Source organism: Rhinopithecus bieti, unplaced genomic scaffold, assembly GCF_001698545.2.
Source record: "Rhinopithecus bieti isolate Rb0 unplaced genomic scaffold, ASM169854v2 scaffold_5273, whole genome shotgun sequence".
Taxonomy (NCBI): Eukaryota; Metazoa; Chordata; class Mammalia; order Primates; family Cercopithecidae; genus Rhinopithecus; species Rhinopithecus bieti.
Genome location: NW_016805057.1, coordinates 2,924,230 through 2,951,042, shown reverse-complemented (window position 1 = coordinate 2,951,042; position 26,813 = coordinate 2,924,230). Strand labels below are relative to the sequence as shown.

At 38.9% G+C, this 26,813-nt stretch overlaps 1 protein-coding gene and 1 long non-coding RNA gene across 2 annotated transcripts in view; one reads left to right on the top strand and one right to left on the bottom strand.

The window, feature by feature from the left end:
• ENOX1 (ecto-NOX disulfide-thiol exchanger 1) overlaps positions 1 to 7,030 on the bottom strand; it is a 251,289-nt gene extending 244,259 nt beyond the window's left edge. Inside the window, 1 exon segment of the mRNA XM_017871019.1 lies at positions 6,874 to 7,030. Coding sequence (XP_017726508.1) covers positions 6,874 to 6,931 — 58 coding nt within the window. The 5' untranslated portion in view covers positions 6,932 to 7,030.
• On the top strand, positions 6,844 to 18,272 carry LOC108528980 (uncharacterized). Its single transcript, XR_001885364.1, has 4 exons — positions 6,844 to 6,940; positions 13,526 to 13,570; positions 17,232 to 17,245; positions 17,701 to 18,272. It is a non-coding gene; the product is annotated as an uncharacterized LOC108528980 (long non-coding RNA).
• Positions 18,273 to 26,813: the final 8,541 nt, after the last annotated feature.

Below are 26,813 nucleotides of genomic sequence, written 5' to 3'. Positions count from 1 at the left end.
CCTGCCCCAAGGCAGCACTGCAGGTCTGCTGGTAATCATCATCTTTGGGTAAATGCAATCTCTAGCCAGCTACTCCCGCTCTGCATGTTGTGATCCCAAGAACCAGTAATAAAAGTTGGACAAGATCCCACAATGAAGTGGAGGTTTTCTCCTTAGATGTTTTTTTTAGGAGGAAGAAAAGACATTTTTTTTTTTTTTTTTTTTAAGCCAAGAGAAATGTTTTTAAAGGTACAAGTAGAAGGAGGGATGTTGGGGTTTGAAATAAAATTCTAATAAATAAAGATCAGTTTTACTACTTAATTAAAATTGGGTAGAGGCATATATGTGGGTCCAAATTTGATGCTCACCGTACAAATGCCCAGACACGAGACAGATCTCCTGGGAAATTAAAACGCCTACACGTAGGGAGAATTGAACAGACCAGGGCCCCAGAGCCTCTGTACATGGAGCTAAAACAAGCACAGAGGAGCCGAGTCGGACTGATTCCCCAGCTCTTCACAGCCCCCAGATTAGCTGGGTATTAGTGCAGGCTGGTCTCAGCTGCCCATGAAAATGAGAACACATTTTAAAACCTGCATTTGAATTTTAAAGGTACTCAACATTTCTAGTATTGTTTACTGAAAAAGGTCAACACTCAAGTGTTTTATTTCTGCACAGCAGAACCTCAGTCCAAAAGCACTAGGCTTTCCATATGGCATAGCCTGAGAATGTGTTAAATATGTAGTTCCAGAGCCAAGAATATTATTTTTCAACTTAGTGAATGCATTATTAAAAGACCTCTGCTGTGCCCACCACTGGGAGATAGGGCAAGAGGCAGCAGTGACCCTGCATTCTGAATGCACAGAGACACTGACAGTCACTCACCAATGACAATATCCCCAAACCCACACTACCCTACCCCATGCCTTGCTCTGAATTTGGCCAATCTGGAAAAAATGAAAATGGAAACATTTAAATAAAACTCATATAAAAACTTCAGTTCCAAGCATAACATTTTTGGTTCTTTGAACAATAAGTGTTTCACTGAGATTTATGCCTTTTCCATACCCCGGCTCTGCGTCAGCGTTCACATCAGCCCTCAGTGCTTCTTGCCAATCAAGTGTATAATATACTGATTCCTTCAAATAATATTTGTGTTAAAATCATTAAATGCCCACGCAAGTAATTTTTTATTAATGGGATGAGAAATAATACATAATACATACCAATTTTATGACAGTAAGAGGAGTTACCAACTTTAGAATATGTGTTGTATAAATTAAAAATCTTCTTAAGTCCTGTGTTTTAAATATACTATGGAAAAACAAAATTAATGCCAGGAGAATTTTGACTGGAATATAGAAGTGCCTTTGTCATTCTGGGAAAAATACTACTCTATAAAAGGCACATTCTCTGATAAGTTCAGAAATTATCCTTTTATATAAATATTATTCACTTGGAAAAATGTTTTCTATAAACAGCTCCCTTAGTGCATTTTCACACACACTTTTATTTACAGACATTAGATTTATACACGTTTCCAGTATAAATCTTTCGTATACAGCAAAGAGAATCTGTGACCAAAAATTCTGTCCAATTCAGATGTGGGGAGCAAATAAATGACCAGTGTCCCCATACACATAGTAATATATGGCTAATTTTATATAACAAGATCACATTAAAAATAAGAATATAAAAATTTTTAAATCTTCAGGAACTATCTTCAGGAAATTTCAGAAGACTATGACTTTTAAAATACTCTTTTACTTGATCCACCTTCCAAAAGCTCAGAATCTTTATATTAAAAGAGCTGGCACTGACATAATTTGACTTAATTCCGTAAATATGCATAGAAGTCCTGATGCACATCATCTACTATGCTCCACCTGCATGATGCGAGATGAATCAGGCACCATCCACTGTCCCTCTCGTTAAGGAGTCCACAACTGTGCTGGCTGGACAGACACGTATATAACTGGTTGTAATGTACTTGAGATAACTGGTATATTCTGGTGGTAGGAATAAGAGGCTCTGGCAGCACGGAGTAAAGAGTGAGGATCCCGGAAGGCAACCTGCGCGTAGAGAGAGTGGAAGCTCACCCAAGGAGGTGACATTTGAGCTGGTTGCAAAGGATGAACAGGATGAGACCAGGCAGAGGAGAGGCATTCCAAGTGAAGAAAAAAACAATTATCCACACATGCCAAGCTTTTCAGAATGGACTTTTAAAGCGTTTTACTTCAAAAGGTTTAAATGTGCAATGTCTAACATGAAACAAAAATTACCATGTAGATTGTTTCTCTATGACTAACCTGCTCTTCTCCCAAGGACCCTAGCTGTTTAGGAAGCACAGGTAGTAAGAAGAGGATGTGAAGTACTTTGGTAGATACGGAGAAAGTGAGAATGCTGCAGTAACTGAACTAAAGATTAGAATTAGCACTGTAGGCCTGTGAGCGGGGAGGGCTACCAGTGAACTGAGAAAAAGCAAGTGTTTTAAGCGGACTGCAATAGCACCCCTTCTCAGTCTGCTGAAAACACAGGCCTTCACCTTCTTAAGAAAGAGTCTGCTAAAACATAGTCTGCCAGGCCTATCAATCACAGGGTCTGCAGATTTTGCTCTGAGCTGGGACCTGTTAGTCAGAAGCAAGGAGAGCAAGGAGAGCGGATCATTTTCTTTCAATAATTTAGTCACACTGGTGTGAGTGGAGGTGAAGGCTGAGCTGCAGCCTTCATATTCTACCTCTTTCACAGAGGGCAAAGGAAGGGGTGGAAAAGCAAGGTCCCCTGGGTGGACCTGGAGAGAGAAAAAAGTTCTGGGACTTCCCTTGTCTTCAGCTGGGTTCTAGGAAAAGGCCAGGGGTGACAATGGCTCAAGTGAAGATGACCAGTAAATGGCTGGGAAGACCAAGAAGACAGACTGTGACCTGTTTCACAGTGCCTAGCTAAACCAAAATTTCAAATTCTTAAGTTAGCTAGAAACATATTTCATTTATTCACATTTTAAAAAATCAAGTTAATTCATTCATACTGGCATTTAAAAAATGTGTGTAAGAGACGTACAAAAACTGAATTGTGTTCATTGTTCACCTTTCTTTGAGTCATCTACATACAGAGCCAAGTTGTAGGAGGGTTGTATTCAGGAGGACAAGCCTTGGAGATTTCACTCTTTTATTATTCTCCGTATAAAAGGAGACGGTTTGTTGGATCCACGTGCCACCCACACCTCTTCCCTGGGCATGTGGCCATGAGGCAGGGGGCAGGGGCTGCCCTAGGCTAGGGTGACGTGGGTTCTGGCTTCCAGTTCTGGGTCTGCCACTGACCTGCTATGTGAACTTGGGCTGGTCACAGTTTTCTCAAGTAAGAATGAGAAGCAAGAACTGTACTCTTTTCCTGGCTGTTTTCTGCTCCAGTGCTCTCTGATTCTATAGAACAATATTATGTTCTAGAGAAATGTTTTCTTCTTTCTGGGTCTTACACATTTCCTTTTTAAAAAATAGCCACTGTAATAACAACAATGCCCCATCTAGTGTTAAAACAGGGAACATGGTCCAGGACTGCAGAATGAGGAATGGCGCTCAGGTCTTTCCTGGCTTGGGGGCTCTGAATGGCTATTGAAGGGTATGGATGCTGCCCAGGTGGTTTTTGTTGGATCTCAATGACTCAACTTTATAAAAGAGGGCATTTTTTAAAAAGACTGTGTTTTACAACTTTTATGTGTGATGTACAACACCAGCACAATAGGACCGTTACCAAGGGCCCGTGCAACAATCTTTCCTATTATTTTTACTGGCAGCTATCACCAAAAGCCAAAGAGCCTCCTGGGGATGGAGGTCATCAGGCAGCCCCTTCCTGATGGGAGATAAGAAGAGATTCTGGGTGTGACGCAAGCAATTCAGCTAAGCTCTGGCTCCTCACTGAAATCATCACAGACATAAACCTGGGAGTTCAGCAGGGTTTAATCACTTCAGCCTTCCCTTTTCATTGCTTTCTTTCTGAAAGCTCCCATGAGGAAAACATCTCCAATCTGGGTAATAGCTAACCACACACTCTTAGAACTTTCCAGGTTCCACAGTAGTCTGTCCCCCCTCTTCCTAAATTCCATCCAGCAAGAAAGGAAATCAAGGGAGGAAACAAATGTAAATACTGAGACAATGCAGGCATCTTTGAAACAAAAGATCATCTTCCTTCTTGTGTGTTTATCCTGTGCCTTTTTTTTTTCATTAAGTGCCAAGACAATTTAATTTGTCCACTGCCATATAAAAATGGCCTCATTTTGGAATCTACCTCCTTTTCGGAACCCAGGTCAGGTCAGTGAAATATTTGTGGAATGACTACAGCATGCCAGACACTGTCTTAATGATGTCTGGGCTGAGAGAACAAAATGAGCCTGGACTCAAATTCTCCATCACACTGTCACTTGCTCAGAGCTTTGTGGCCTAGATTACCAGAATTTTCAGTGGCAAGGATTTCCGTTTTTTTTTCTTCTTAAACCTGAGTTTCTTGATGGTTGAGTACATCCCAGTGGCTCCTTATCTCCTAGAATGCTTAAATGCCTACTGGGCCTATGGCTTTAACTCACCCGCTTGTAAACCTCCGTTGATCTCTCCTAACTGGCTGCCTCTTTATGCCCTCCATGGCTATTCTGCCTTCTGGGCTTACCTTCTAGTCAAATACTTGGAATTCTCCTGTTTATAAGCCCCATCTAACTTCTGCCCAACCTTCAGCCTTGGCTTGCCAGTTTAATCTGTCTCTACTGTGATCCATATCCCCCAAACAGCTTGGTTCTCACATGCCTCAAATTGCCCCTAACTCCCTCATCCAACAATCCCATATTCCTATTTCACAGTCTTCATGCCCATCCTGGGGGCACAGTACTCTTTGACTAAAGTTTAGAATGATAGTCTCCGGTCAGTCCTGTCCTACTAGTCCAACCCTAATCTCAATCCAGGTCTGGCAGCTGCGATAATCTTGAGTACAATATGAACTGGCAATCAGCAAGTGGGGTAGCTCAGACAGAACACTGGCAAATGACATTTGCCTTAGAAGGCCATGAGAACAGTGGCCTCTGATTAATACCAAAGAAAGAAAACATCCAGAAAATTTCTTGAACACCTAGAGCAATGCCTAGTACACAACAGAAGCTCAAAAAATTGGCAAATTATAGAAAGATGTCTTTTAAATAACCTATTGCAAATGTTCAGAGACATGATTGCCTATTGTAAGCTTCTTCTGGATAAACTGTCTGATTCATGTGTATATACCAAGGGCCCAGTACAGTGCCTGACATATATAGTAGGTTTGATAAATATTTGTTGAACTGAAATGACTTTGTTGAGAAAAGTATGTCAATGTCACTTTGTGAAGTGTGGATGAGCAGGATATCTTAGGATGTCTACACTAAAGGATCAGCTTGGTTGGGCCCCTAAATTTACATGCCAAAGTGTTCTTAAGGCACTATAGCATGGGAGTCTATCAGATGGACATGGACCACAACAGGAGAGGGGTAGGAACCCTGCAAGATAGTCTGTGCCCTGACTTACATTCCCCCTCTACTGGAATTCTCTGGACCTTTGGGTTTCATCCAGGATGCAGGAGATCTTTCTGACATCTTTTTAAATCATTCATATGCAAAAGGAGAAATCTGGGTCTGGCCAAGCATCTCCGATGCTGGAAACATACACAAGCATAAAACAGCCAGCTATAGCCCTTCTAATGGAGACCTTCATAGCTGCCATAACAGCTGATGGATTGGTGTAAGGCTAGTGGTTTCGAAGTTATATTTTGTATTTATTGTTGAAGCTATCAGAAATGTAGAGAACACTGAGGTCAATCAAGAGTGTATGATTTTCCAAGTATATTAAAATGTGTTTGTGTTCCTTTCATACAAAATATAAAGCATTCATCTTTAAAATGTTCACAGCAATCAATGTCTTTAATTGAGCAGAAAAGCATACACAGATATAGAAAAGTTTAGTCCTAGCTGTGGCTCCTGACAATCATCTTCAGAGATAAATTTCCACAATGGATGTTTCAATTAAGACAGTAATATTTATTGAAAGGTAAACCATAAATGTATAGCCACTGGAAACATTATTGAACAGAAGTAATTTATGCTGCAGCTGGTGCACTGCATTTTCCCACTGCTTTGATTTTATCAGCATTTGTCAATTAATCAACATGAACCTTGTAAAACATGTTCTCTTATTAGTTGGAACAGGCAATTGCTTGCAGACTTTGCAGGAGAGGTCTTTTAAAAATTTGCTAATTGTGCAAAGACAGATTTAAATTAAAAATAAAAAAGGTAAACTCTCATTACCACTGTACCTAAATAGGACTTTGTTTAAGCTTAGCCTTGCCAATTTAAATATCGTCAATGGTTTAATTTTTTAAAAAACTTCAAACGGCAAAGAAAGATTAAGACGAAGATCAACTTAGCTCCAGGTTTTAAAATTTAAGAGCATTTTGTTTGCACCTTTGCCATTTCAAAGAGTTACTAGCCTTGAGGCTATAGTGGTAAGACAAATCGACTACACTTTATTGGCAGAAAAGTGAAGAGAAAAAAGAAAAAAGCAAAAGAAACAGGAAATGCAGCAGCACAAAGAGCAATCCAGTGGTAAAGTTCTTTCTTCGTTTTTTTTCCCCTTTTTTACCTCAACTACATTCTTCATTCCTCTAGATGAGATGTCACCTCCCTACTTTTGACTGCTGGTTCATTTTCAGTCCAGTAAGTGAGAAAGAAGCTGAGTCAAGCCCCCTCTTTGGGTAATCCATGCACCAGCACACTCGCCAACTCTCCTGGCAGCCAAGCAAGTACTTTAACTCCGAGCGGCATCACTACCAACAAGCATTCTGCAGCCATCTAAACGGACGCGACTGAGTTTAAAACGGGTAACATACCTTGGAGAGCAATTTCTACACTGGGGTCTGCAGGGCTGAATCGAGAAATCCGCACCATCTTAGAAGTGTCAGTGAAACTTAAAATGAAATGGCATGCCTGAAGGCATTTATAAGAGTAAGAATTCTGCACAGAGTTCACAGAGACAATGTTTGTTGAATGAAGATGGGCCTTGCCAGATACAGTGTAGGCAAAGTGCTTTGCTGCTGAGCTCCTTTTATGAGTTTAGAGGCCCAAGTCGCTCTCTGCCTGCTCAAACTGGCTTATCAATCCGTTCCATTCCATTCTGTTCTCAGTTCTAAATAAGTCATTATTTCAGGCACATTTCCCTAAGCAGACGCAAACACTGTTTTCCAGTGTGAGACTCCCTTGGGCAAATTAGGTTTCTTGGAAAAGGGTCAAGGAGCGATCAAACAAAATCCCTCCTAGAAACAAGCGGTTTCAGGGGACACTGTGATTCATGCAGGCTACAAGTCACATTTTATCCACTGCTTCGGCAGTAATGTTCAATCTGACAGGGCCAGTTATGGGGAGCAAAATCCTGCTACCTGCAGTTTCTTTTTAAGGTAATAATAAATGGGTATATTTCTTACGGAAACAAAACTGATGATCATAAAACAATCAGTGGAAAGTTTCCTTTTCTAATATTTTGAATTAAAAGGTGTTAAACACATTTTAATTTCTTAATAAAACTGTAGTAAAATAACTTTCATAAGGTAAAAGTTCATATCTTCTATTCTCACAGTCTTACCTAACAAACATGAAATACTTCTAAAATAGATACTTCTTAAAACTGTATTTTTTTTTTGAGTCACAGAGAGAAAAGTCCCTTTTGCGTTCTTTTAATACTTGCTTTTATTAACCTCAGCTTCAGTCAGCTCACTTCCATATATCAAGATTCTTTCTACAACCGAAGAGACAACAGGCAAACGCAAATGTGGGAAGGGAAGCTGCTTGGTAACATAATAGCTGCTCCCTGGCAGGAGCTATTTCTATCTAAAGCATATATGCCACACTAAGAGGCCACAGTGAAAGATGAAAGGATAGAATGGCAGGTTTTCACTTGTTTTTGACATTTTAGAATACTGTAAATAAGTTTGTTTCAATTCAAATGGTTCCATTACCTCGGAGGTAATGGAATCATTGTAATAGCAATGGAATCATTTGTAATAGCAAATGAGCAAAAATTGATCATTTATAATAGCAATTTTGGAAGTGTTCAAAGCTTCTGCTTAAGGAGTATTATTGGCATTCAACATAGTCATACGATATTAAGCAGATTTACAATCTTCTGTGTGGTTATCCCTGATCATCTTTATTTAAAAGTAAGTTCCAGCTGGTGAGGTAGCTTAGTATCCTCATGGATTTTGGCTTGTTGGCCATCCCCAGCCAGAAAATCAGGCTCTGCTGGACACCCTCACACCTCTCCAAATAAACCTTAAATTTGCAAGGTGAAGTGGGGGGTGGCAGATGGCAGGAAGAGTTCAACTAAGAAGCTTACGAGGGCAGTCTTTTAAGAAAATGTACCTGGGGTTTTGGTTTTATTCAGGTACGACCAGGCCAACAGATCAGGAGGTGACTGCTATTGAGAGGACAGTTTGTCACAGTTCCCAAGAAAAGCAGGTATGTCAGACCATACTGGGCCACCAGGGTCAGTAGGAGGCAGAGGAAATAAGGGGAAAATGTGGGCAAGGGCCTTTATTATGGTTTCCATGGAAAGAATGGGCAAGACAGAGTAAGCAGCTTAGGACAGCTAATTTGAGTAGTTTCAGCAGGCTCTGTGGTATAGGGGTGGTTCCTAGTCATGCAGTACCTGGCCCTGGAGTGATTCAGGGCAGGTAAATAGTGTTCTGGATTGCAGGAGCCTGATAAAAGGAAGCAGGTAGTGGCATGGACTCAGGATTGGTTGGCTTGAATATCAAAGGCGAGCTCACAGTCAAGATGTTTACTGTCTCTAGGAATCAACTGACCCTGGAAGGTTGAGCATCCCAAGTCCACAAAGCCCCAAGATGTCAAAGCATTGTAAAATACAGAAATTTTTAAAACAGCAACAACATGATTAATAGAAGCCTGTCTGAAACACTGCTATAAGAAACATGAAAACAGAGCTTTTCAAACTTCACTGTCCACAGGGATCACCCAGGTATTTTGTTAAACTGCAGATTCTGACTCATTAAATTAGGTAAAGGTTGAGACTTTGCATTTCTCATAAACTTCTTGGTGATGTTGGGACCACATTTTGAGTAGTTAGAAGGGAAAATATTACTAAAGGTCTTCTCTCTGGCTCATCTTCTGTCAGGAAAGGGGAAGGACCTTACATACTGAGTCCTACCTTGAACCAGACGCTGCAAGGCATTGAATATATATATTTGGTCTTGTTTTGCTTTAAGGGCAGCCTTTGCTAGTGGGAAAATTATCCCAATTTTATAGGTAAGGGAATGCAGGCTGGTTGAGTAACCTGCTCTAGGTCATTTAGTTAAAAGGTAGAAGACATAAATGTATCTGGCCTAAAATCCAATTTCCCCACCACAATGTAAGTACACATGGCACTGCTCTGATGGCAAATAAAAAGTCTGTTGGTAAAGGCTTCATAAAATATAAAGCCCATGAACTTGAATAGTGGCCCATTTACAACTTGACTTCTGGAAAGAAGAGAAATTCAGAATGGTATTGATTATCTCACAATTAGAAGTAAACGGTGTTTATTAATACGTTATTATTTTATCATAGCCTTCACAAAACACTTTAAATGGGATTCCTTATAAAACCAGTGTTTTTATTTAAAAAAGATACATACATGTACATGGTAAGATATATACAATAAAAAGTGAGTCTTGCTCCTAGTCTCCTACTTCTACTGCTCACAGACAACTACTGTGAAGTTTGTATAGCCCTCCAGAACTGTTTCTATGCAAATCATAAGGGTTTCTCATATAAATTCATTCATTTGGTTATTCTAGGCACTGGGGGAAAAGCAGTAAATAAAACAGACAAAATCCCTTGTGTACATTATATTCCAGTATGAAGATAGCATCACAAATAAACAAATAAGTTATCGATTATGTCAGATGCGGATAAATGCTAATGGAGAAAAAGGGGAGAGGGGACAAAATGTTTTCAAGTACGAATTCAGTAGTTAAGGAAGGCCTCATTGGAAAGGTGACAGTTGAGTACAGACCTGAAGGAGGTAATCCTATTCCACACTTACTTTTTCCTTTAACAGTAGGTATTAAATGCTTCACCACAGCAGGGCTTACAGATCTTTCTTTTCTTTCTTTTCTTTTCTTTCCCTTCTTTCTTTCTTTTTTTTTCTTTCTTTCTTTTCTTTCTTTCCTTTCTTTCTTTCTCTTTCTTTCTTTCCTTCCTTCCTTCCTCCCTTCCTTCCTTTCCTTCCTTTCCTTCCTTCTTTCCTTCCTTCTTTCCTTCCTTCCTTCGTTCTTTCCTTCTTTCCTTTCTTTCCTTCCTTCCTTCCTTTCTCTCTCTCTCTCTTTCTTTCTCTCTCTCTCTCCTTCTTTCTTTTCTTTTTCTTTCTCTCTCTCTCTCTCTCTTTTTAAATTATCCTTTAAGTTCTGGAATACATGTGCAGAACATGCAGGTTTGTTACATAGGTATACACGTGCCATGGTGGTTTGCTGCACCCATCAACCCATCATCTACATTAGGTATTTCTCCTAATGCTCTCCTTGCCCTCTACCCCCCAACAGGCCCCGGTGTGTGATGTTCCCCTCCCTGTGTCCATGTGTTCTAATTGTTGAGCTCCCACTTATGAGTGAGAACGTGCAGTGTTTGGTTTTCTGTTCTTGTGTTAGTTGTTCACTGAGGATGATAGTTTCCGGCTTTATCCATGTCCCTGCAAAGAACATGAACTCATCCTTTTTTATGGCTGCATAGTATTCCATGGTGCATATATGCTACATTTTCTTTATCCAGTCTATCATTGTATCTATCTATTTATTTTGAGATGGAGTCTCTGTCACCCAGGATGGAGTGCAGTGGCATGATCTCAGCTCACTGCAACCTCTGTCTCCTGGGTTCAAGCCCTTTTCCTGCCTCAGCCTCCTGGGTAGCTGGGATTACAGGTGCCCGCCACCACGACTGGCTAATTTTTGTATTTTCAGTAGAGATTGGGTTTCCCTGTGTTGACCAGGTTGGTCTCAAACTCCTGACCTCAAGTGATCCACCCACCTCATCCTCCCAAAGCGCTGGGATTACAGGCATGAACCACTGCCCCAGCCTACCTTATTCTTTTTAAAATCTCCATTGCACTCTATTGTTTGCATGTGTCATAACATTGCTGGGCTTTGGTTATTTCCATAGGCGGATGTTTTAGATTAATCCTGTTACAGTCTGTTAGATGATCATTTGAATGGTTATAAAAGAGACCTGGGGCTTGTGGTATAAAGCCTGATTAAATAGAAGGAAACCTAAACTAAGCATGGGAAGCTATGAATGAAAGTCCTAGCTGTGCTACGCTTGCTATTATCATTGAGTGTTTGTGGACTTCCTTTTTAATTTTCCTGTTCTGGCTTCATGACAGGGTTTCCATTTTCCTGCCATATTGTAAGCTGTGCTGTTGTCCACCAGGCCCAGGGTCATACGTAGGTGATTCTTCAGTTGGAGACCTAAGTGACATCCTTCCCACAGCAACATCAGTGCCAAGCTACCTGTAACCTTGCAGAGTCCAATAAAAACTTGCAACCTTTCCACATTCCCCACGAAGGAAGTATAAGCAAACTTTTAGGGCGCAGTTTACCCTCTGGGCTCTGTGCATGCTCTCCGTGCTTAGGAGGAAAGCACATGAGCTTCCTTAAAACAAAAACAAAAACCCATACATTCCAGTGATGTTTACTTTTGCAGATAGAGATGTGTAACACTGGGCCATATGACAGAGTGGACTTCACCTTTAATGGAAGATTAATTTATCCAATTGATTAATATCTGAGGCGATCCCTGGAATATGCCAGCACTCTGCCTGACACTATAGGAGGAACAAATACCAGTGCAATATGGTTCTTGTCCTCTGGTGTTAAAGGCAATACAGCAGGAATGAAAAGGAAGGGGAGAACGCTATTATCCGGGGTCCCTCAAAGATCCCTCAGAGAGCTTTTAGAGCCAACATGTAAACAGGTAGGGAAGTGTGCAAGGGATGGAGGTGCTACAAGGGGACCTTGGTAAGGGATAAATGTATGTGAGTGTGTGTGTGTGTGTGTTAGGAATATGTGTGAATGGAAGGTGAACAATAATTGCACTACACGCAAAGGCCCAGATAAAGGAAAATATAGGTGTTGTACAGGAAACATGAAGTAGCCCTGTTTAGCTTAAAGAACGTGGGGAGTAGGTGTAGATGACAGGAAATGTTAGTTGGAGTAAGACTGGCAGAGGGTCCTGAGTCCTACTTTGCTATTAGATACGAGATAGATAAACGAGTTTTAAAAGATTAAAAAATTACCATCAGCTTCTTCCTCTTTTGTTTTACTTTATTTGGTGGTGGTGGGGGGAAGCATTGTGCATGTTGGCTTTATAATTTCCACTTCTTATTCCAGTAATTTTCAAAAATCAGCTTAGCATTTATTAAAGTAATATATGCCCATAGTTTAAAAAGGTGAATAGTAATATAAGGCCTATAATCAAAAAAGAATACTCCCTTCCCCACTTTGCCTACCACTCCCCTTCCTGCTTCTCAAGGGAAACTTTTTTTTTGTTTTTTTGCTTTTATTATGAAAGATGTTTATTTTCCAGATTATATAGGTAAGACTTTCGCTGCAACCGCTTGTTCTTGGTTTGGTTAATCTACAGTCTTGTCCAGCACAGGAAAACTAGCACTGTCCAGCATCTGTAACTAGGGAGGTTGAATTTCACCATGGGAGAGGAAACCACTTTTAACTACGCTATCCCTATACTTAAGTACTGTGTGTATACTAATATTTATTAAGTTATCATTTTTAGAGATTATCTGCCTTACTGCTATGCAGAATAAGGAAAATTTAGCACTCTGATACTATTACACGCTCCCAATAGCAACTTGGGGTTAAACTGATATTCTAGTTTACCTTACTACGACCATGTAATATTGTTTACTACCGAGACAAGTAGTAAAAGAGAATGCGTTCGATGTTGTTCAACATCTTATTTTTCCTGGTGTTGTCTTTTATTTTGCTTACCTCTTTTGTGTATCTATAATTAACCGTTCATGAACTATCCAAAATAACTACAGAACTTATATTGAAACCATTTTTTTTTTTTTACACAATTAGCCCACTGGTTAGTCTACTGGATCTCTTTTTCCCTGGAGGAACCTCCCGTCCAGCCCCTCTGGTCTAGGGGTTTTCCAGGCCAGCTGCCCACCTGTTGTCCTGGGGCTTCTTTTTAACACCATCTTGCGAAATCCCTGTGCCTCTCTCCTGTGTTGGAGCCCCCGTTTCCTGGATCCCATGGTTTCCTCTTTGTTGGTTTACATCCTCATTTTTGTAGAGCACATTCTCTAGTGGCTTCCTGAGAAAAGGTACATGGGAGGTGAATTTGTTGAGACCTTGTGTGTCTGAAAATGTCTTAATGCTACTCTCATACTTGTTTGTGAGTTAAACTTGTAACTGAATTTTAAGTAAAATGTAATTTTCCCTCAAAATTTTTAGGCTGTACTTCATTGTCTTCTAGCTTCCAGCCTTGCAGTCTCAGGCCACTACTGTTCTTTTTTACCAGGTATGATCTTTTACATGTGACCTGTGTTACTCCTCTGGAAGGTTTTGGAATCTTCTCTATAATCCTGGTATTCTGAAGTCTCAGAGTAAAGAAGCCTAATGAGCTAATGAGAATCTTTTCTTACCCATCATTTTGGGCACTTTATAGTGTCTTAAAATCTGGAAAACAGCATTGTTCCGTTTTGACAATTCTTCTTCTATTATTCTTTAGTACTTGTCTCTGAACCATTTTTTTCTTGTTTTCTTCTTCTGGCATGCCTATGGTAAAATGTGGAACCTCGTGGATTAATCCACTACATTTCTCACCTCACCCCATCTCCATCTAATATGGTTTGGCTGTGTTCCCATCCAAATCTCATCTTAAATTGTAGCTCCCATAATTTCCATGTGTTGTGGGAGGGACCCAGTGGGAGATACTTGAATCATGGGGGTGGTTTCCCCCATACTGTTCTCATGGGAGTGAATAAGTCTCATGAGATCTGACAGTTTTATAAGGGGAAACCCCTTTTGCTTGCTTCTCATTCTCTCTTTGCCTGCCACCATGTAAGATGTGACTTTGTTCTTTCCTGGCTTTCTGCCATGATTATGAGGCCTCCCCAGCCATGTGAAACTGTGAGTTCATTAAACCTCTTTTTAAAATAAATTATTCAATCTTGGGTGTGTCTTTATCAGCAGCGTGAAAACGTCTGGACGATCTACTTTCTAGAAAGTTTCACTTCTATACCTCTGAATCATTTCATATTCTTCTATACGTTTAATTTCCAATACCTCCTTCTTATTTTCTAATTGTTCCTGTTCTACAGAATACTTTTTATTTTATATATACAACAGTGTCTCTCATCTTTCTGAAGTTACTATAGGTTTTTAAAAGCTTTTCATTTGCTTCCTGAAATATTTGTATCTTCTCTGAGCCCCTTTAGCCCCTTTCTCTGTTTTGATCTCTATATTTTATTCCATATTTTATGTCAGTGGATATCCTCAAATATTGGGTGGCCCTTCATTACTCATTTATATTTAAGAACTATATATATTTATTTCATATATATATTATATATGAAACAAATCATTCATTTATATTTAAAAACGGTGGGTCCAGTTTCCAAGGGAAACCCTGAATGTAGACAGCGTGTGCTTTTTCCTTGACTGGCATCCCTCTGAGGTAACAGAGTGGGGAATCTTACCATTTCAACAGGGACTCTGCCAATCAGTCATTTTTTGGACTGAATTTCTGCAGATAAGAAACTCCAAACCCTTGCCTAAGGAGCCAGTCCCTCGCTGTAGGTTCCCTGGGAGCTATGTCAGGGAATAGTCCGGGAGGTTTTCACCTGTTCTCTCTGTGGAGTTTCATCCTCTCTCCTGGGCCTAATCCCTGAGTCCAGAGTATCTCTGATTCAGTGTAGCCTAAGACTATCGCTGATGCTTCACACAGGGATGGGGAATCGGTAGTGGCAATGTGAGCTACGGAGGGCAGGGCCTAACTGCTCCATATGCTATGATGCTCTGAGCTCCTGGCAATTGATTCTCCTTTTTCCAGTCTCAATACTCCAAAGCCTTCGCAGCGACCCTTGCATGAATGTGAAGACTTCGCTCGATGCACCTCAGCTATTCCTCCTCCATCACTGCCGTCTTCCACAAATTGCCTGACATCTCACGTTCAGTAGCCTCTCCTCTGTTTGTTCTCTCTCATTTGCTTTGTGTCCTTTATGGTTTTTTGTTTTTTTTTTTGTTTTTTTGGAGACAGAGTCTCCCTCTGTCACCCAGGCTGGAGTGCAGTGGTGCGATCTCGGCTCACTGCAAGCTCCGCCTCCCGGGTTCATGCCATTCTCCTGCCTCCGGAGTAGCTGGGACTACAGGTGCCCGCCACCATGGCCGGCTAAGTTTTTTGTATTTTTAGTAGAGACGGGGGTTTCACCGTGTTAGCCAGGCTGGTCTTGATCTCCTGAACTTGTGATCCACCCGCCTCGGCCTCCCAAAGTGCTGGGATTACAGGCGTGAGTCACTGTGCCCGGCCGTTTTATTTATTTATTTATTTTTTATTATACTTTAAGTTCTAGGGTACATGTACACAACATGCAGGTTTGTTACACATGTATACATGTGCCATGGTGGTGTGCTGAACCCATTAACTCGTCATTTACATTAGGTATATCTCCTAATGCTATCCCTCCCCCTTCCCCTTTTTTTAAAATTCCTTACTAATTTCAATGAGATTTATTTTTTATTCTTTATTAATTTTAGTGAGAGTAATTTTAGTGAGATTTCTGGAACAGGAATATATGAAAGCATGTGTTCAATCTAATAAAACCAGAAGTTTCTAGTGTTATACATTTTATTTTGTAGTTATATTTTTATTTATATTTTATATATATATATTTTTTATATATATATTTTATATATATATATTTTTAAATATATATATTTTACGTATTTTGTTTTGGTCTAGTTTGTTCGTCCAGAGAACTTTATGAGTTACCAGAAATCAACTACTAACAACCTCACAACTACTTTTAAGGAGGGTATTGACAAAATCATTTTACTTCTTTGTTATTTTTTAGGGATTATCAGGCAAAGTCAAGTTGACTTTCCATAAATTTTATCTTTATCCAGATAACAACATTTTGTTATCTTGGCTGCAGAAGTTTGGACAAATAATCAATTTGAGGTAGACGCACATCAATTTATCAAAAGAAGGAAGGAAGAATATAAGGAGGAGGGAAGAAAGAAAGGAAAAAGGGAGGGAGCGGGGAAGGAGAAAAGGGAAACAGACATAAAACATTTTAAAATAGAACAGCAGGAAGACTGGCCCAACTAAATACCTATACTAAGAAAAGCTATGTACGTTCACTAAGAGGAGAAATTTCAGAAAATCATCTGGCTTTAAGATAATTCCAAACAATGATCACTGACTTGGAAGGCAGTTAAGGAATTTATGTCATTGAATGTTAATGGTCAAACTACATTTTATCATTCAACAAAATGTACACAAAATGCATATGAAAAGCAGTACAGCCTGCATCAAAACCTATCATATAATAAATTCTCACAATTACATGTCCAGATCAACTTTTAACTATATACTGACCCTTATCGCTCTGAATATATCTACTTTTTGGCTCAAGAATATATGCATATATGTATGTACCAAAGTATATATGTGTGTATTCCTCCCCTCATCTCCCAAAGCAATTTATGTCTGCTTGTAGGGAATCCTTTTACTTGAATGTATGTTTATTTTCCTGATTATATTTCTTATAAATTTGTCTACCTCAAATTATGTAGTTCTCTATCCTCTGTCATACTCAATTATGGACCAATAACTTTTTTTAAAAAGTTAACTATGTTGTCAACAACATCACTTCCAATGTAGCCATCATCATATCTTTGAGCTTAACAAGATGCTCAACTTTACAGTCAGACTGACCTTATTTTAAATCCCCCACCTTCCATTTACTAAATAAACTCCCCAATAGGAAAATTGACATATTCTCTATTTTGCAGGATTTTATGAGAATTAAATCATACAATGCATATAAAGAACCTGGCATATTGTAGCTACTCAATTTTAAAAAAGCTATTCAAATCAGAATATGAGATGATATTGAAACCTTAAGCTGTTTAAAAGTACATCTTTTCCAAGTGACTAGTTTTCATTTCCATTTTAGGCATCACATCACTGGTAAGCTGGTCACCTGGAAGCAACGCATCAATTAGACACTGAAAAGGGGTGTGCAGAGCTCTTATAGAGAATTAAGAAAATCATTATATTGATTATATTAAGAAAATCAATATATTGATATCTACTTTTATATAAGTAGGGGAAAGGGAGGACTGAACAAAAACAATAAAGGAAAGTATTTGGCGCAGAATCAGTTTCTTGACCCCCTTGGAATTCTATTTGTTTAACTACAAAATCAGGAGACTAGATGAAGTCCCCCCAAGTGTTCATGACAAAGAGTTCTGTGGTTAGATGATTCTGAAACATACCTCGATCATCTCATGCCTCCCCCTCCCCATTCTTGAAGCTCTGAAACACATATGAGTATATTCAAGGCATCAGTCCCATTTTGTTTTACCTTCCATTATACAAACTTACTTGACTACAGACTCTCCCCCTTTTTTCTTTTGTTTCAGGTAATATTTATTGACATACTTTGGAAAAGACTGGATGAATTGATCTGCAACTTCCCACTCTAACATATGTTTCTCTGAGTTTCTACAACTTCAGCTAAATGTTTTAAGGAAGAAAAGGAAAACAGAATATGTTATAATTTTTATTGATTGATGCTTTCTCCTATAGCAGCATACAAATTTTAGAATGGGAGAAAAATCTATTATGATTCAATGAAATGAGCTAGTTTTTAAGTATAGCTTAATATCTTGTCCCTATGTGGTACCATCAACATTTTAGACAGATGAACACCAAACCATTGACTGAATTGCTGCATAGTGGATTTGATTTGATTATAAAGACAGTTAAATGACCGGGGTACCTCTGGCAATTTTGGCAATCAATAAGTAACATGAATCAACTATGTAGTGGTCAGACTGGCTACCCAGTGATCAATCAAAACAAAATAACTGAGATAAGTTAATCCTTAGGTTGCAGGACTCTACCATGACATCAGCATAAAACTCAAATTGACATTCATGATGAAAAAAATTCTAATGCTATAGTTATATAACAAACTGCTAAAAGTATTTTTGTTAGCAAAACACTTTCATTTTTCTATCAATCTAACACTTATTTTTATCTGAAAGGAGGGTACTATGATAAATGTCACTGGGACTAAAAGGACGTGTAGTAGGAAAAGGGCCAAAGATCCTACCAGAAAATGATCTTGGAGCCATAGGTTAGTTCTGTCAGTAATTTTCCATGTAGCTGTCAATAACGCTTTGGTTTCTCTTTGTAAAAATAACTATCCTCAGCTGGGTGCGGTGGCACCCACCTATAATCCCAGCACTTTGGGAGGCCGAGATGGGCGGATCACGAAGTCAGGAGTCTGAGGCCAGCCTGACCAACACGGTGAAACCCCATCTCCACTAAGACTGCAAAAAAATTAGCTGGGCGTGGTGGTGCGCGCCAGTGGTCCCAGCTACTCAGGAGGCTGAGGCAGGAGAATCTCTTGAACCCGGGAGGCGGAGCTTGCAGTGAGCCGAGATCGCACCACTGCACTACAGCCTGGGCAACAGAGCGAGACTCCGTCTCAAAAAAACAAAAAATAAAAAACACCCAAAAACAACAACAAGAAAAAATTATCCTCAAGGGGCTTATTGTTTAGTTAATTATATTTACAAGTTTGGGATTTTTGCTCCATGCCTTCTTATGTTAAAAAATTATCCTTAATTTACCTACATAACAGAGATAAAAGTGAATGAATATGTTGATGTTCTTTAATTAATTACATGCCATAATCCCCCTCCTTCATCTTAACTGCAGAAATTCTATGAGAACCTATTGCAATGTTTTCCCTTTTTCTCTTGATATGTCTCTTTCCCCTCAAGGCTGCTAAGGTTTTAAAGTGTTCTGTTTCTATTTTTTTCATTAAAAATTTTATCAGAAACCCCACTTCCTCTCAAGGGGAAATTTATCCAAAACCACCTCTGTGGTATCCAAGTAATAAGTGTGTTGGTAATAGGATGACCAACTGTCCTGCTTTGCCCAGTAATAAGGAGTTTCCTACTATGTGGATCTTTCTGTGTTAAAAAATGGGATAGCGGCCTGGCACGGTGGCTCATGCCTGTTATTCGGCACTTTAGGAGGCAGAGGCGGGTGGATCACGAGGTCAGGAGATCGAGACCATCCTGGCTAACATGGTGAAACACTGTCTCTACTAAAAATACGAAAAATTAGCCGGGCGTGGTGGCACACGCCTGTAGTCCCAGCTACTCAGGAGGCTGAGGCAGGAGAATGGCATGAACCCGGGAGGCGGAGCTTGCAGTGAGTGGAGATCACCCCCACCGCCCCCCAGCCGGGGGGACAGTGTGACCCCATCTCAAAAAAAAAAAAAAAAAAGGGATAACTCTCTACAAACCAAGGTCACCTTGGGTGTTAGCTTCAGAGAAGGATCGGACATGGCACGGAAACCTGCACCAGAGAGCTGCAATTTTCATCCTGTTAGAAACACTCTTCTTTCATTGCTAAACAGCTGTATATAACAATCAAACACCAGATGGACATATGAATTTAATGACCTTTAAGTTTCCTTTACACTAGTGGTTCTCAATTCTGGTTTCTTACTAAAATTATCTGGTTAGCTTTTTAAAAAGTGCTCCCTGATTTAACTTATTTGAAGGTGAGTCCTTGTCATGGGCACACAAGTTTGAAGTTCCCCAGCCAATTCTCATGTAAGTCAGGGTTACAAAACACTACTTTACACACATGCTGAGATTCAAACTATAGGCCTAGCAAGAGCTGTTTAAAGCAAGGAAAAGTCTACTTTGTGATCTCTGACTTGTTAATTATTACATGCAAGTTTCTACTTCAACTTTAAAACAAATGAAAGACCACAAACTGACTTTACGTATTCAACTACATTTATTTATTCACCTAGGGTTCAAGATCTATAAGTGTCTCCCTTGTCATGTTTGTATTCTGAACATCAATCACCACCATCTATTGATATATATTTTTTTTCTTACAAGAAACTGTATTAGGCACCGTGGGGTATAACGATTTAAACTGCAAGGTCTCTGTCCTCATAGAGTCTATAAGTAGAATATACGAAAGGTGACTACATGATCAAGGCAAACGACCCCACCGGCAACCAATGAGGACGTAGTCATGGCCTGGGATGGTTAGGAAATCTTCATAGAGCAGGTATGATTTTTAAGGGGCTTTGAGGACTGGGTGGAATGTTAGAGAGCCAAAAAAAGAACTACAAAAAGGGAGAAAAGCAGTTTGAGAATGGGTAGGGAGGAATCAGTTTACCAAAGTTAAGTATGTATACAAATAATACAGTTCGCATTCCGAGCCATGCAAACTGTATCTAAGGATGCACAGAACGCTGTATGAGGCCAACTGCTGAGCAAGGGAATGTGATTAGCCCAATCACTTTTTTGGTGCTAATCACTTAAGACATTGAAAAAGAGGATTAGACTGACCGATGAAACAATTGGTTCTGGATAAACATACAAAGCTTGGTCTGTAATGTGGAGAACAAGCCACTGAACAGCAATAGCCCAAGCCCCTTCCCTCTGGTGCTGGGCCCGCTCAAGAGCCCTGATCACACAGTGAGGATCCGGGGGGTCGCACTCCATCTGATCCAGTGAGACGACTTAGGGTTGAAGAAATAAATTTAGAACACAAGTCATGTAAAAAGTACGTGTTACTTTATATGTGATGTTATGTGATTATCAGTCATTGATTTTCAATTACTTTTATAAGGCAAGAGCTTTTCCTCTGGATTTTAGAATTAAAGAATTTCTGTGCCATTTGTCTTTGCCTACTAAAATAGTTAATTCTCATATTTATTCCAATAGCTGGTCTTCATGTAAGATATTAACTAAATGCCCATTAATGGTCTGGGTACGCAACTCAGGAAGTCAGTTGGCAAAATTAACATTTAGAAGTAGGCACCACTGGTTATTTCACACATTATTAACTTATATTACAATTCAAATAAGCTTACAGCTGGCAAAAAAATCTCTTCTGTAAAGTGATCTCAAACATAATAGGCTTAATCAGAGATAAATTAAATTAGGCAGCCATGCATACTACAGCATATTAATTCTGAGTAGTTATTAAATACATTTTCTGTTATCGCTAGTGTGAACAATATCATATGCAAACAAATTCTTCAAGAGGGTAGCAAATAAAGTTTATGTTTGGGATGCCATGTGTCTGGCATTTTCCCATGTTTTCTTAAAATGTTAAATAATCTTTTTTGCTAATAATGGCACTAGGTTAAGTCCCCATAAATGAGTCAACCTCACTCCTAGGAAATTAAACAAATGAACCTCAGACGAAACTGCTAAGTGTGGTTTTGGATTTTTCCAAAGGGAACTTCTCAACTTTCTCTGGCAGTTAAAAAAAATTTTGTTAATGAGTCATAGCTAGAACAAAATTGTCCAAAATGTAAGGTAGTGAATAGTCGTTACGTTAAAATTGGTGTCTCTCATTCTCTGTTTTGGGTGACCTATGTTGCCTTAGAATACTCAAAGAAGAAAATTGTTAAGGTAGAATGCTCTTTTCTAAATAAGATCCTGCCATTATCTCTCTCTTTCTTTAAACGATTGTAATCTAAGCCAGCAAACTAGCACTCAGATCCCACACGCTGGCAAATGATGCTTCGCTAGCAAATGATGCTTTTGTGAAAGAAAATGAAAAGATGCATCTTACCTTTATACACACACACTCATGTTGCCTTTTTTGATGCACTTTTGTCAGATTATTTTATTCTTTGTTAATGAACCAGGCCCTTTAATTTTTGTATCCAGGAGTAATTCAAGTTACTAGGCATGACAGCCACTACCGCCCCCAAGTCTGAGAAACATGTTTCATATTCTTTGCGCTTTGCACATTTAAAACTCAATGTAAGGTGACAAGAACATTAAGCTGCCCAGTGAGCAAAATGTGAAACTAATCACTATCTGTTCTACAGATAGTGGGTACAATAATTGGCAAATTAAAGTGCCTGGGAAGAGCTGGGCCACCTGCATCAAAAAGCATCACCTTGGAATGGCTAATGAAGATAAATGTATGCAGGTAGCTTTACTGACAACTACTTCAAACACCAGCAGACTGAAAAAGCAACACTATAGTGCCTATTTCATTTACCGTAAAGTACGCACCATGTGAAATTTTTGTTATTTAAAGGAAAAAAATACCTAACCACTCTCAATATGTTGTATACATGCTGGCTGAATTGAGGCTAGTACTTACTCCTAAAAGCCAACGTTTTCTTTCAAACCAGCAAACTGGGATCAATTTGCTTAATAAAACGTTGAATTTGTATTTTCATGACAACTAGATTCAAATAAATTAAAAGGCTACAAAAAAGAAAATAATCTAATTTCAATAAAATTGCTACTCTTATTCATCCATTCATTCATTTATTTGACAGTTATTGAACACCTACTATGTGCAGGTACTGTGCTTGACATTTGGCAAAGGGAGATGAATGACATCTCCTTAAGGAGCTTGTGGACTATTTGCAGGCAAGAGGTCTACAGACACACACACACAAGCAACTAGAAAGAACTATGTGCTATTGCAGAAATGTTTCAAAAAGGTGTCCCGTTCCCTTAGAGCCTTTCAAGAGAAGGCTCACTCTTGAGTTGAATTCTAAGATGAATTCTGAAGAGTTTTTGAGGGTGAATAAGCTTAAGAATGGTCTTCCAAGCTGAAAAAAAATAGCATGTTCAAAATCAACAAGAAGATCAGCATCTGCTTGAGGAAAAGAAAGTGCCTTCAAAATATATGAAGGAAATAAATACAGAAATAAATATAGGAGGCAAGAGGTCAACAGATGATGAAGATGAAAGCTAGACAAGGGTGAGAATATGAAGGGCCCCAGAAGACATGTTGAGGAGTTTGCATTTAATTCTGCAGGGCAGTACTTTTCAGAATATGTGACAGAGGACCCTGGGGACCTGGGGAAGGAGGGAGGCAGCCTGGAAGGGAGTGAGGAGTGAGAAGAGGCTGAGCATTCAGGACTCAGGCCCTGCATCCCTACTCATACCACAAGAGCTTCACCAATATCTGTTTCATCTTTTGGGCCTTTTTACTATTACTGTTTTGACAATTATTTTATACGGGAATAATCTTAAATTTGCAGGAAAAATTGCAAAGATAATACAAAGAGTTCCTACATACTCCTCTCCCAGTTTCCCCCAATGTTAACATCTCACATTACCATGGCCCGGCATGTTTGTTACAACTAAGAAGCCAACATTGGTGCATTACTAGTAACTCAACTCCAGACTTTACTTGGATTTTACCAGTCTTTCTACTAATGTTCTTTCTCTGTTCCAGGATCCAGTCCAGTCTAGATATCACATTGCATTGAGTCATCATGTCTCTTCAGTCTTTTTTGGTCTGTGACAGTTTCTCAGTTTTTTCTTGCTTCCCATGACATTGACAGTCTTGACGTGTATTAGCCAAGTATTTTTAAAGCATGCCTCCCTTTTGGCTTATTAGGGTTATTGGGAAGAATATCACCGAGGCAAGGTAAACTTCTCATCACATCACATCGGGGGCAGGCAAATGACATCAACCTGACTTATCATCGTGATGTTAACCTTGATCACCTGGTGAAGATAATGTTTACCAGGCTTTTTCACTGCAAAGTTACTATTTCCCCTCTTTGGAAGTCAGTCGTAAATCCAGCCCACGTTTAAGGGGGAGGGTAAGCTTCACTAACTGAAGGGGATATATAATTTGAAATTCTTTTAGAAGAAAGACTCTATTTATTTGTTTGATCATTGATTTATATTAGGATGAACTCAGGTATATTTATTTTATATTTTGGGTTATAATCAAATACCATGTTATTTATATTGTGGCTCAAATTGTTCCAGCTTTGGTCTCTGGGAGCGCTATTAAATTGGTTCCTGTATGCCTTTCACATGCCTACATCCTTTTTGTTTTTGAGCATTTATTTTTTAAGGGCATACCATGTGCTCCAAGATCTTGTATTTTACTGTCCCAGCCACAGACTCAGTCATTTCTCTGAGGATCCCTAGTTCCTAATATTGGAGAATAATATTTAGAAACCACGGTCTGGGCACTGCATGTGCTTGATGCTACTGAGGTATCACTGCTCCCAGGCCCCCTCAGCAGAAAAAGCCAAGAAGTATAAATACATATTCAAACCCAGGTATATACACATATCTATAATTGTTTCTGTATCTGCCCATATGTATATTTATCAAACTAAACAGTAGTTAAGCTAACATGAAGTTAGCTGATATGTCCAACTCTAATCCAGCATTATAGGGTTTATTGCAGCCCCCTCTCCTAGCTTATTGCAATTGCCCTGGCAATGAGAAACCTGGCTTGCACCACCCACCATCCATTCATTTATTTGTTCAACTTCAGTATGTAGGTTTTCTTTTGAAGATAGATTTCTGTTACTTTAAAATAATAATATATAAAAGGGCTTTACTTTTATTCATTACCATCACTCTAATTGCTCTGTTTTCATCAAATCATTTCATGTTTCTCCTAGGCACCCAGGAAGACTATAATTCTCATGATCCCTAAATAGGTCTAGTTCCAGTTAAAGGAATGTGGGTAGAAGTGATACTAACCACTTGTAGCCCTAGCCTTTATAATCTGTTGTGGAATTCTCTACTTAAATTGTCTATTTCTTTGATATCAGGTATAAGACACAGTGGACAATCCCAATATTAAAAGAGAAAAACGATACGACAATTCAATGGAAACAGAAAAAAAAACTTGAAAAAAGTAAAAATTCACTAAGGGTTTAAAACAAACACACACTCATCAACTAGAAATGAAAGAGAACTTCCCTAATACAATAAAATACATCTCTGAAAATTCTACAGTGAAAATTATACTTGATTGTTAATATAATAAAAAATTCCTCATAAAATCAGGGGCAAGACAAAGATGTCCACTCTCACCACTTGTATTCAGGATTTACTACTCAAACAGGAAGTCTGAATCATTATAATAAAGAAAAAGAACAACTACAAAAATTAGAAAGGAACAAAACTGTCTGAATGGTATATTTTATATAAAAAATCCCATTAAACCTACCAAACAACTATCAGAACTAGTAAGCAGATTTACAAAAATTATACAGTACTTTATTTTTTTATTGGAGATATAATTTATGTAATGTACAGTTCACTCTTTTAAGGTGTACAGTTCAATGCTTCCGAGTACATTCGCAAGCTTGTGCGACCATTCTTCTTATCTAATTCCAGAACCTTTCATCACACAAAACGAAGTCTTGTACCCATTAACAGTCACTCCCCATTCCCCCCAGCCCAGTCCCTTATAACCACTGCTCAACTTTCTGTCCCCATGAAGTTGCCTATTCTGGACTTTTCATATAAATGGAATCAGACAATATGCAGTCTGTGTGTCTAGCTTCTTAATGTTCTCAAGGTTCATTCATTCTGTAGCATGTAAATGTATTCCATTCTGATTTTAGGTTGAATAATATTCTGCTGCATGCCTATATCACATTTTGTTCATCCATTCATCAGCTGATAGCTATTTGGGTTGTCGATTCTTTTGGTTATTAGGAATAAAATTGCTATGAACACTCATGTACAATTTTTGTGTGAATGTATGTTTTCAGTTTTCTTAGGTCTATACCTCGGAGTGAGATAACTCTATGATTAACTTTTTGAGAAAATGTCAAGGTGTTTTATCAAAGTGGTTACAGCACTTTACAATCCCATCAAAATGCATGAAGGTTCCAAATTTACCACATCCCTGTCAACACTGTTATTGTCTGTCGTTTTTAGACAATTACATTACTATATACTATATTACTATATTTACTGTCTAAAAATGATAGACTATAGTAATTCGACAGCTAAAATAGTAACCCAAGTGGGTATGAAGTGGTACTACATTGTGGTTTTGATTTACATGTCCTAAGGACTAATAATGTTGGGCAATTTTTCATGTGCTTATTGGTCATTTATAATATCTTCTTTGGACAAAGGTCTGTTCATATCTTTTCCCCATTTCTAAATTGGGTTATTTGTCTTTTTAAGTGAATTTTAAAATTTCTTCATATATCTGGTGTACTCGTTACCAAATATAAAATTTGCAAATATTTTCTTCCGTCTTTGAGTTTTATTTTCACTTTCTTGATAGTGTCCTTTGAAGCACGAAAGTTTAAAATTTTGATAGTCTGATTTATCTATATTTTTCTTTTGCTGTACATGCTTTTGGTGTTTCACCCAAGAAACTATTGCCTAATCCAAGGTTATAAAGATTTATACCACATATACACCATGGAATACTATGCAGCCATAAAAAAGGATGAGTTTGCGTCCTTTGTAGGGACATGGATGCAGCTGGAAACCATCATTCTTAGCAAACCATCACAAGAAGAGAAAACCAAACACCGCATGTTCTCACTCATAGGTGGGAACTGAACAATGAGATCACTTGGACTCGGGAAGGGGAACATCACACACTGGGGCCTATTATGGGGATGGGGGGAGGAGGGAGGGAGTGCATTGGGGAGTTATACATGATATAAATGATGAACTGATGGGTGCTGACGAGTTGATGGGTGCAGCACACCAACATGGCA